This window comes from Pocillopora damicornis, chromosome 9, assembly GCF_964200805.1.
Source record: "Pocillopora damicornis chromosome 9, jaPocDami1.2, whole genome shotgun sequence".
Classification (NCBI taxonomy): domain Eukaryota; kingdom Metazoa; phylum Cnidaria; class Anthozoa; order Scleractinia; family Pocilloporidae; genus Pocillopora; species Pocillopora damicornis.
In genome coordinates this window covers 21,344,730-21,356,920 of record NC_142678.1, presented here as the reverse complement: position 1 = coordinate 21,356,920, position 12,191 = coordinate 21,344,730, and the positions used below count along the sequence as shown (strand labels likewise).

The following is a 12,191-nucleotide window of genomic DNA, read 5'->3' as shown; positions in this document are numbered from 1 at the left end:
CGAGCGCCCTAATTGGTCAAAATCCTATTGTTTATTGCACCGGTAAACCATAGAAACACACTGCCCTTTCTATCGGTTGACCGGCGTAAAAAACCCATTTAGCTCTTTCTTTACAATTTTTTCCAGTGTTCTCTCGACATTCCGCGCCGGTAAACGGATAGAAAATGTGGTCTATTGCTTGAGCAGCGCTCTAGTTTGTCAAAAAGCGTCCCATTACTGTAACATCTCGACCTCTCTAAAATTCTTCTTTTCTAACAGAATAGACACAATTCTTGATTCATTATGAGGGACTACTGTCCATCTCAGTCAAACTGTTATGAATCATTTCTTTAGTTTCTTCGTCCTTGGCTTCGTTTGCTAGTTTCAGCGCACTCTTCAAAGCTTCCTTAGCTTTCACTACATTTCCTGAGGGGAGACAAAAAATTTTTTCAAAAATCATCAGAAAGGGTAAGGAAAAGGGAAGAGTCCGCCAGAGAAATTGCGCGGGCCATGGTGTCTTTAAAAGAAAGGTACACCCCTTCGTTTTTCTTCAGTTGAGCAACCTTGTGTGCAAAGGAGAGATCACGCGCGAGAGGATTTTTTTTTCGTACTTTTCCTCTTGCGGGTCACTCGTTCTTCGTGCACGCCTCACCACAAGTACGGAGAATGTGGCTGCAGGCTAGCTATTCCGTGAAAGAATCAACTCTAATTTAAAAAGTTTTTAGATCATACCTTCCAAATTAAGAATTGTTCCCAGGTTGGCCATAAACCGAGAGAGATGTGTGCTTTGTGTCTTCTCGGCGATGCGTATCGCTTCTCTAGCAAGTTCTTCTGCGTGTTCATAGTTGCCACTTTCCGCGTGGGCTTTTGCAAGGTTGTTAAGGATCACTGTCGTCTTAATGGAACAAAAATCAAAATCAATCGTAGGGTTTGCATCAACATGAAAAATAATTAATTGAAAAGCTAAAAAATAAATAAATAAAAAATACACATACATTTACCAAGACAGAAAAAATAATGCTAGGTATAACTAACAACTATTCACCCAAGTGAAGGTGGCTGGTGACCGTTATTTACCGAGCCACAAAGCGGCGAGGTGGATATCCACCACCAGCCACTAACACTGAGAAGAAGAGTTGTTTAACTAATACTAAACCAGTGAGATATATTAGCACAAAAAGACGAGTTAAACTAATTTGTTCCGGCAATGCGGAACTCACGAGTTGCTCAGAGGCGAATAGCAGGGGATTTGAAGTGTTTGAGTAGTCAATCAGAGCGCGCCTTCAACGCTGTTCACTGCTTTATATACTGACTAAACCTAGACAGCGTCTGTTTTGGCATGGAAAGGGAAAATTGATCAAACTGAAGGGAATTGAAAACAACAAGAGGGTGATAATTCCAAATGAGGCATACCTAAAAATATTTCACTCCATGTTGAATCCCTCCGAGAAATATTGTCATTTATTTGCTCTAAAGACTATTGTCAGACGGTTTCCCAAAGACACAATGTTCTGTTCCCCAATGTACTGTTCCTACCTGTTCATGGTCTTCTCCCAACACATCCTTGGAAATATTCAAGGCTCTTGATAACAGTTGGGCTGCCTGTACGGGCTTATCGTGAGCCAGTAGATAAGTGCCCCAACCTTCTAGACATACACCTAACAGTGCCTTACTGAAACAAAAGACACGCACTAAATAAGCCAGATAAGAGCGGAATAAATTGTTAAGTTCTTGTTTCGTTACCTTATCTGGGTACTCAAGCCACAGGCACACCACGCAATGCCTTCATGGTTAATAATTGTTGACTTGAGAAGAACAAAATATTTAGCGAAATTACTTTTAGAAAGGGAGACGAGGCTTGCAAATTGGTGGCCGCCAGCCGCGATCTTCTCCTCTTCAAAAAGTAATTTCATGCAAAGACACTTAAAACAGCCCATGAAGGCAAAAAATACCACAAGTTGAACATTCTATTTAACGTTATTGAGATATTCAGACCAAGATGTAATTTAGGTCTGCAATTTTCAGAGCTTTATTCATAACCCTCATAGATTTTGTTTGTCTCGTGTCAACAATCATTAACCACGAACACATAGCGTGGTCTGCCTTTGCTCAAGGTATGGGAATCAGTAAAAAAGCTGAAAATAATAACAATAATGATACTAGTAGAGCAAACCATTTTTCAGTTGCAACATGATTATAATTACCAACCTATTGTCTGTTGTAGCTGGTAGCTCATCCACTTTCTTTTGTATTGTATTGGTAGCCCACTGGAAACCTTGTATGGCCAGAGCATGCCTGTAAAATAAGAAAGAGTCTGTTGAAAAGTATTGCAAAACAGTCTCAAATAATACAAAGCCTCTTGGGTTTCAAAAAAATTTGAAGTACACAGCAAAAACTGCAAAGTAGGCAGTTAATGAAATTTTTTACTCCAATGTTCTTAGTTTCAGACAAAATGGGGGCCAATTTTGCTTGACAGAGATGGCAAATCTCTCTGGTACTGAAACCAATCCGTCTGTTTTAGTTGGTAAACAGCTCACCAGGTAGCCTGCCCCAAATAACAACAACATTTTAAGTAATTTACTTTTCTCTATCTGGTTAAAATCGACTTTACTCACTTGTCTTGATGAGCACATGCAATAGCCAGCTTCAGTGACACCTCAATGACACTATCATCATCCTTTGATACAAAGAAACAGAGCACCCAATAATGTTGCAGCACCACTTTTTTTTAAGAATAGGAAAGATGGCACACTTGAAGCTTTGTAATGGAATGAGAAAGTATGTTTTTTGTCAGGTCAAGACCTTGGGATAAAGAAAAAATTCTGAGTCCCCACAAGAAATTGAAACTCAGAAATTAGGAACTGGAAGGAGACTAAGACTTTGTTTTCTTTGTCCCATGTTTTTGACCTGACTACAAACCATCTTTCTTTAACATGCTTTTTATTAAACTGTTGACCATCACTGCTAAAGCCCAGTAATAACAGTATTTGCGAAACTATCTGTTCTCCTAGTGCTTCTTCATACCTAAACATTGTATATGTGTGAGGTTACCAAAAAGCAACAGAAATATTCTACTAATCTTGCATTAAATGTCTCTACTTAAACGTTTTGTTTGAGATTGTCTCTGTCTTTGACAGATATCAACTCTGCTAGAGAATTAATTTCACAGCTGTTAAAATGATGACAAACATCTTTACCATGGCCAATAAATACTTCCCCTAGTTGGCCTTTACAGACATTCCTGCCATAATTATTGAGATATAATTTGTTACGTATTTAATGATTCACAACACTAAAGATTTAATTGCCACTCACCTTAGGAGTTTCCTGTGACAACAAGTCTCTTAGTAAGAGGCGGAAATAATGCTCTGCCTGAATCAAGATTGAAGAAAATCAATGGTTTGAAAGAACATAATTATGAATGCTTCTATTAGCTACAAGCTCAAAATCTGTTCATCCACACATCGTCCAGCAAACAGGTAGTGAGAATACTCAAACTCATCAGGTGCAAGATATTAACTCAATCAAACTTTAGATTCTCCTAACTAGTTTACAAGGAAATGTGTAGCAGCTAGAGGGGAGAATTAACAACCAGATCTTGGAAGTTAAAGGGTTAAACTATGCTGCTGTCAGGTTTCAAAAACAACATGCTCAATAAATGCAATGGCATATGGTACCTCATTCCATCTCTGAAGCTCAAATGTGAGATTTCCCAGCTGCAAGTAGAGACAAACACATGAATAAAGTTATATAGAGTTCGCAATACATGCAACTTGGCTCAATAGAAAATAGGACAATTTGGTTTTCTCAACTGAGTTTAAAATGCAAACTGGCCTCTGTAAAGAGTTTTTAAAGCTAATGTTTTGAGTGTTAACAAAAAGATGGAGTGGTTACTGGTAACATTCAAAATGTCAACTTTGGAATCTCTTTATAGTGGCCAACTTTCCGTTGATAGGACCAAATTATCTTGTAATATGTCCCACTGACACAGCACCAGAGGTTGTTTAGAAATTTATTGCCTTTTGAAAATAGGATACTTTCAACATTTGATTCAGATTTAAAAACCTTCTTGTTCTTACCTGTTCCAGTACATAAGTGAGGTACTTTTGCACTTTTATTGTATCCTTGTCATCCAGATGAAGTTCTTCACCTGAATCTTGCTTAATTTCTTTAAGATAATCATGTATAAGATCAAGAGCCTCCTTCAGCAATATGATTGACTGTGTTTTGTCTCCATCTAAAGCTTTTTTCTATTAGAATAAAAATTGTTTATAAGTATGTTGGGTATCGAAAGGATGAAAAGATTCCAGTATTTTGGGTCATGTAGCTCTTCTTGATCAATATATATTAAGTCTTTAGTTCGGTGAGCAAACTTTCTGCCAGCCTAATGGTACAGAACAAGACAGTGAAAAAGGAATTTCTCTTTACAGTTTCATTACTATATTGCACAGTTGAGGGATGAGAGGACAAAGGAGTATCAAATAGGGGGATGTTTTGTAATTTAACTCTTCAACACCCATGAGTGACTTAGAGAGAATTTCTCCTCACAGTATCAATACAACGTCAAGCAGACAAGTAATGAGAATAAAAAAATATCAATTATTAGATTATCAGTTGATCTGATACCAAATTACCAACACTAACATCATTAGAATTGTTTGACAGACAGTTAGGATCTTAGGAGTGAAAAGGTTAAAACCAAATTCTCAATGCCAAATCTTTTAACCCTTTAAATCCTATGAGTGACCAAAACAGAATTTCTCCTTACAATTCCAAGACAATATAAGGCAGACAAGTGATGAGAAAAACGAAAAATATCAATAAGGGGATCATTAGTTGGTCCAATACCAAATTCTCCAAACTAACATCACAAGAACTGTACAGTTGACAGTAAGGAGAATTCCAAATGAGATGTTGGGAGTTAAAGGGTTAAAATTACAAAGAAGAGAATTGACATTTAGATGTGTAGATTGCAAGGATTAGGAATTAAGTTTTAGCTCAGTGTGGAATTTCACCTTCAAACTCCTAATCAGTAGTCCAGCACCCTACCAATTTACCCCAGCAGCCAGAGTTAAAATTGAAGGAAGTCAAATTAACATCTTTCAAGAGTTAATATTCCATGATATTTAGAGTCCTACGTTTTCTTACCTTAGCCATCTTTAACTTGTTTTGCAAGCTTGGGGGGCTCCTTTTGCCATAAAGAACTTTTTCATATTGTGTATATGTAAATACGAGAACACCACCCAGTGCTGTAATAACAAACATTGATCTTAAAATTTGCTTCTATAACACCTAATATATGTTTCAGTTAAAAGTGAAATTCAATTTGAAATAATTTCATACTAGATTCCTCCATTCTTTATACATTACCATGATCCCTTAGATGAGGAAAATAAAAACTGAAGCAGTTGGAAGTAATTTTCAATCAGAAACTCTTCTTAGCCCATAGTAAGTAATGCTAATTAAAAATATTTGTATAGCATTTTAAAAATAAGATCAGAACTATGCTACTTAAGTTCTAGCACATTTGAAGACTGTAATCTTGGTAAGAAACATCTGTTCAGTATGAGACCAGTGACAAGTCTTGCAAGTACTGCCTTGCATGAAAATTCAAATAATGAGGATAACATTGATGGTATGGTGAGGCAGGATGATGATGGTGATATTAAAAATACTGTTGATAATTATAATGTTGATAATAACAAATGTATGATTTGATGATCAACATGTAATAAAACCTCTGGGAAGTCCATCTGGTAAATAACATGGGAAGATCTTAGGCTAATATTCTGCCTAGGTCACCAAAGAGATCTGAAAAACTTAGAGAAGCACTTTCCTGACATTTAGGCATGCTGTGGCTCAGTAACTCTTAGTTTTACTTTTCTGAGCTTTGAACACATTGTCATAACCTAAAGGAAGACAGTACTTAAACTTTGTTGACGCATTTTAAAATTAAAAGATATTACATACAGATATAATCCCCATAGTTCATCATGCATGTAGTATTTGGATTAAGAAAACAATAGAAAACAAAAGATTACCCTTGGCAATACGCCCTTGATGAAAGTAGTATGCAGTAGATACTGCTATTTTTCCAATTGAAAGTTTTAACTATATCATATATTGCAAACACCTATTGCTTTTAAGGGCGATAGTCTTACCCACAATGATAATTGACCATATTTCATCAGGTAGAGTTTTTCTTATTCTTGTTAGTCGGCTGTCTTGTGATAATTTTGAACACTGTAAAGCTGCCGGAAATGGACGTTTTGGCGGAAAATATTTGCCAGAATTTATCATATGACCACATGTGAAGGTACCTCCTCGTTTACTACATGTTGTAAAAAGTCTTGCATTCGAAATACACCGGCTAGTGTCGATTACGAGTTTAAAATATCTGCTGACTCGGGGCATAGCATAAACGTTTATATTTTTGGTACTAAATGGATGGAAAATATCTGGAAAACGCGAGGAGGTACAGATTGTCCGCCATATTGGCTTGGTTACGAAGTCAAGTGAAGACCCGGTCACTAAGCAAGATGCAAAACGCGCGGGAAGTTTGTATAAGGAAAAATAGAGAAGGGCAGGTTTTCGCTTGTTTCGGGTTATCATAGAGGTTTTGTCTGGGTTTTTGAGGAAGATTTGAGAGATGATCGGATGGGAAAACACGAGGAGTGCCTTAGGAAAGCTGGAAGAATTGTTAACATGCAAAGTTTGGTATGTATTTCTTGGAGCACCGCGATTGTCTTATGCAGTTCCATAACAGGAATGCCTTCGTTACACGTTTTATGCTTATTTCACTTTTATCTTTCTATTAGTGCCAATCTTGTGTCTGATCCTTGTTCTCTTGAAGCTTGTGACCACATTTTCTGTCGGTACGTATGTGAATGATTGTATTTTATGAGCGGAGAGTTGTGTCAAGGTTATCTTGAACATAAATGCACTAAACAGCTGAATCAATTGTAACATGTACTCATGAATGTAGCTTGTGTAGTATGGATGTGTCCTGTGGTGCAGGTAAGTATTCTCAAAATTCCAACGAAAACGCGTTTCAAAACTTCTATGACGATTTTTGAGATATCGTTTTGATGAGCTCAAACCAGTACCAGTAAACATATTAACTAAACCGATATTTATGGAACTTACTTTCTGGAAGGATTGTGCCTCAAGTAAAAATGTCACGTTTCCTTCCTTGACATTGTTCTGTAGCTATAATGGGAACTTTAAAAAATGGTTCACAATAGTATTTTTAGTCACATTGGACAACAAATAACCATGAATCCACAAAATTAAACCTGGGTGAAAGTTGTTTGCTACAGGGGATATTAATGCCCTCCACACCAAGTGCCTGTTTTCAGTCTACAGGGATTGTAAAGGTCCTGGAAAACCTGGAAAGTTCTGGAATTTTATTTTGACATTTTCCAGGACTGGAAAGTCCTGGTAAAAGACCACAGGTCCTGAAAAGTCCTGGAAATCTGCTTAACTCAAGCAATAAAGTTTTCAGAATATACATTGTAAGAAATGTATGAAGACCATAAGGAGAGTTGATTTTGAAATCTTAGCAACAAGAGGGTTTAAGGTGAAATTTGGAGTCCTGGAAAAATCAATCTGAGTCCTGGAAAAGTTCTTGAAATTTGTTTCTGAAAAAGTATATGAACCCTAGGTCTGAACCCTTTAACTCCTTCTCAGGAACTGCTACAGTTATCTGACTCCAAATTGTTCTAATGATTTATCCTTTTTTTGCAGTAACTGTGTAGAAAAATTGGTTGGGGCTGATTCAAAATGCCCAGAATGTGGAGCATTTGCTTGGGTGAAGAACTTGAAAACCAACCGTCAACTTGCCAACACTGTCAGCATGTGTACAAAGATAAGAAAGCTTGTTAGATCAGATGATCATGATAAGAGTAGTAGTGGTGATGATGATAACAATGTCAAGTGCATCTCAGACTTGAATAACAAACCAGGTGATAATGACAGTTAATAAGATCTTGAAATACCCCAGAATGTGACAAATGATGGACATCTTTCTTCTTATGACAACCAAACTTTATCAAATCAACAGTGTTTTAGTGTGGTCTGTACTCCTATTTATTATTTGCACTATAATTATTTGTTGCAGACTCACTCAGCTGTGCCTCATGAGTCAAAAAGATTTTGACCACTGTGATGATGAATATTGATGTTGATAAGAGCACACTGAGAACATGCTAGGCCACTTTCGATTTGTTAATTTACTACAATATTGACATCAAATAAAAAAAATCTTTCAGAGTGTGACCATTACCTGACATGTTGATGCAAGCAATGTTTGTACTTGTATCAATAAAGACAACTTGGCCAATCAGATTGCAACATTACTGCTAATTGCATTGAAGAAAAAAAATCACCATCTCTTCTATTACACTCACAATACTTTAAGTTTTTATTGGACTCTGCTGATTCTAGGTATATCTACCATATTTACTCATTGCTCTGTAAATCACATGTACAGCATCCATCTGCAAAATCAAAGGATCTAAGGTTTAAATTATTGTAGAGGAGAAATTCTTCACAACACTTTATTTTTAATGGATGAACAAGCTCATATTTCCAATCTTTCTTTATTTTTTTGCAACCATGAGAATCAAATAGTAATGATGATACTGATGAGGATAAATGTTATCATAATGATGATGAGAAAATAACTGTTAGTGATGATTTTTTATTCACTCTGTCCCCAGAAACTAAAGCAATCTGGGAGGAAACACAGTCAGTGTTTGATCAAGAGGCTGATTCTTATCAATTCTCAACACCTGAAATTGTCATCCCTGCTAAGGCAACAAACAAATGTGATGTTGCTGTGCAGGAAATATCACGTAACAACAAGAAACAATCTAAGGAACCCACTCAGACAAAGAATCTCAGCAGGAAAACACAGACGAACATTGCAGCAAAAAGGGTTAGTAATGGGAAAGAAATTACAAAACAAGGTCTCTGCAGGGAGCTCGGTGAACAGGACAGTGAAACGTGTCCTGCAAATGAGATCCTCGCAAGTGGACAGGGATTCAAAGAAATTGTTGAAACTTCATTGTCAGGTAGTTCAAAAGATGAGATAAGAACACAAGCAAAGAAAAAATGTTTTGGAAAACATTTAAAGAAAACAAGATTAATAAAGAAAACATGTCCAGTTGTCACAGAAAATGATGTTTATGAAAATAAAGGACAGACTGATCACGTGTTAACAGAAAATATTGTCACTGAACAGTTTGAAGTTACAGATGAGGGGGGAAACAATACTGATAAAGAAAAAGACAAAGATAACCCTGACACAGGATGTTTTACAAGGCTAAGATCAAAAGGTCCACTTACTTCTGATGGCTCAGTTATGGTGCAAAATAAGGGACCTTTACATAAAGGGAGTCCTAAAGCTGTAGAAAGCACTCCAAGGACAAGGGCTCAAAAGAGGAACTTGAGAGGAACACCACAGAGTTCTTCACTTTGGACCCTGCCTCAGAATGAGCTGCAGAAAAATCTTACAAATGAAAGAATCTACAATGAGCAGGTGCTTATGAAAAAGAAAAAGACAGAGGCTACCAAAGAAATTCCTTTGAAGTCCCAAGGTTAGATTAAAATATGCTAATACAGCTGCTGTAAATATTTAATGATTGTTTACACTTGATGAAGGAGTTGACCATTTTTAAAAATATTGCCAATCTGTTATTCCTTGAAAACTTCTCCATGTTTAAGCATATGCTGTAGCTCCTATAAAAATGTCATGAATTATCTCTCTTATTTACTTTACATTGTTCATGAATTTATCTCGGCAGGAAATAGGAAAAGAAAAATGCCAGAGCAGACTTTAAGCAGCCCAAAGAATTGTATTCTCTGTCCCCCTGAAGTCAAGAGAAATAAACGTGGAGAAACACCTCTTCATGTGGCTGCCATTAAGGTACACTGTGATAAAACAGCTTTCTGATTAAAAAAAAATTGGAGATTTGGTTTTTGTGGAGGAAGGAAACTCGGAGAACAAATCTTAAACCAAAAATGAGAACCATCAGTTAACTAAACCCACAAGTAATGTTAGGTAAATGGGATATTGAATCTCTGCCACAATGGTGGAAACCAAGTACATTCTTTCACTTCACCATCCTTGCTCCTTTACATGTAGCCCTTATTGTCATATACAGTTTTCTTTTTCTTTTGTCATTCATAACATATCTCTGATGATCATGTCTAGTAACTTTTCTTATCTAATATTATCACCTTCATAGGGCTGTGTGGAAACCGTGAGAAAGTTACTTGCAGGAGGAGCAAATCCTAACACCAAAGATCATGCTGGCTGGACTCCTCTGGTGAGTTACATTCCTGACTATAATATGGCAAATCTTACCTGTTTCATTGTTCTTCCAATCTTAGGTGACCTATATTTACAGAACAGAAACACTCTGTCCAAATAGTGATTTTCATCTTGATATCAATTATTCCTTAAGTTGTATCTCTGACCTTGAAATCCTGCATTTTATTTTATTCTTCAGCATGAAGCCTGTAACCATGGCTATCTTACCATCTCTGAACTTCTGTTGGAACATGGTGCAATGATTAACACTCCTGGAGGGTTTGATCATGATACACCTCTGCATGATGCTGTCACCAATGGAAGAGTGGAAGTAGTGAGTCTGTTGATCTCCAGAGGAGCTGCTCTTAATGTCAGGTGGGAAACTCAATTAACTATCTCTTAGGTTTCGGTTTAAGAATTCTCTTCAATGACCTTATTTTATAGGATCCTGTATGGTGTACATGAAGATAGCCTTGGTTGAAATCAATAAACTAATTTAATTGTGGATTTGTTTATTGGTCAGCAGGTGACCGACTCTCAACAGGTAGTCAGCTTAGTCAATGCCCCAATAGTGGTTGTCATCTTAGTTTGGATGTAGACCAAGGTTTTTTTTTATGAAGTTTGAAAATTGGCTGACCACTGGTTTTCTTAAGGTTGACTACTGTACCAACCAACTGAGGTAATGACTGACTGTTAATTGAGATACATACACAGTATAATTATTGACCAAGACTGACTATAGCACACATGATCTCTTTACCCCCTCCCCCCTCTCCTCCCCCCCCCCCCCCCCATCTGTATTGACCATTTCATGTACTGGTAGTTCCAATCTGATCCTCAAACTACCTGCTGATCTTTTTTACTCACTACTGTAGAAACAAACAGGGACTCCTTCCAATAGACTATGCAGCCACTGAAGAAATGGTGTCCATTTTATCAACATCATCTCCCAATAAGGAAATTGACTCCTCAACAACAGTACCATCACTTCCAGACATGAAGGGTTCATCAGACTCCCCTAAGGTGTTACTTGCAACTGGCCTTAGCTCAGAACAAAAGGTATCATTTATTTACTTTGCTAAGTATCTAATTGTGCTTGTGGTAAAACAACTCAGCACATTTGATTTGTCATTCCCAGTCATTAGTGTGAATTCTGCTATAACTTACAGTAATCTTTGGTAACAGTGTTACCTGAAGTTGTTGTGATGATATCAACAATGTAGCAATGACCTTTACTGAATGTGTTTACAATCTCTGTAGGTAAATATACAAAAATGTGCGAGGATTCTAAATGCAAGTATTGTCAGCCAATTTTCTCTGTCTGGTAAGTAAAGTGTTCCTGTTCAGTCTGTTGTTTCCGTAACACTGATTACAAAGAGTATATACAGTATGACTAAATATTAATCAAAAGTTAAAAATGTTCGAATTATTGCTGTTTGTTTAGTGACACACATTGTGACAGCAACCAACAACAAAGGAGTTTGCCCAAGGACACTGAAGTATTTGAATGGTGTGTTGACTGGAAAATGGATTGTGAAGTATCAATGTGAGTCCATGGTTCATTACATTAACTGGAAAAAGCTTTGTTGGCATATAATCTACTCTGTCAGAAAACACCTCCACATGCTTCATATAAACCTCCAATGTTAGTCTCCGCCTTCCCTGGGTCACATCTCTGGATTATATCAAGCATGTCTCCTAAGAAAAAGTACTTCAGAGTGGGTGATTTGATCTTACATTCGATTGCAAATGTACATAATAAATATTACCATTCTTATGTCCCTGCTAAAGAGAACCTCCTGTTTTTCCATGAAAATTGCCTTCCTTGGCTGATTAAGAAGAGCATTTAGGGAGTTATCGTTGGCAAATGATCTAAAACTTGCCTATTGTTCAATTT

General features: G+C 36.9%; 2 protein-coding genes across 2 annotated transcripts in view; one reads left to right on the top strand and one right to left on the bottom strand.

Annotated features, from left to right (window-relative positions):
• Positions 1-12: 12 nt before the first annotated feature.
• On the bottom strand, positions 13-6,499 carry LOC113679697 (tetratricopeptide repeat protein 19, mitochondrial). Its single transcript, XM_027196662.2, has 10 exons — positions 6,141-6,499; positions 5,128-5,228; positions 4,059-4,229; positions 3,657-3,695; positions 3,295-3,351; positions 2,595-2,656; positions 2,188-2,274; positions 1,516-1,651; positions 712-874; positions 13-405 (listed from the first exon to the last, which is right to left on the bottom strand). Exons 1-10 carry the CDS (start codon positions 6,391-6,393, stop codon positions 281-283), a joined length of 1,194 nt encoding a protein of 397 aa, XP_027052463.2. The 5' UTR covers positions 6,394-6,499; the 3' UTR covers positions 13-280.
• A 21-nt stretch (positions 6,500-6,520) lies between these two features.
• Positions 6,521-12,191, top strand: part of LOC113679658 (BRCA1-associated RING domain protein 1) — a 7,869-nt gene continuing 2,198 nt past the window's right edge. Inside the window, exons 1-10 of the mRNA XM_089182556.1 lie at positions 6,521-6,696; positions 6,798-6,854; positions 7,726-7,943; positions 8,700-9,578; positions 9,786-9,907; positions 10,230-10,310; positions 10,494-10,669; positions 11,170-11,353; positions 11,555-11,618; positions 11,739-11,840. Coding sequence (XP_089038682.1) covers positions 6,629-6,696; positions 6,798-6,854; positions 7,726-7,943; positions 8,700-9,578; positions 9,786-9,907; positions 10,230-10,310; positions 10,494-10,669; positions 11,170-11,353; positions 11,555-11,618; positions 11,739-11,840 — 1,951 coding nt within the window. The 5' untranslated portion in view covers positions 6,521-6,628. The remainder of the gene's footprint in view (positions 6,697-6,797; positions 6,855-7,725; positions 7,944-8,699; positions 9,579-9,785; positions 9,908-10,229; positions 10,311-10,493; positions 10,670-11,169; positions 11,354-11,554; positions 11,619-11,738; positions 11,841-12,191) is intronic.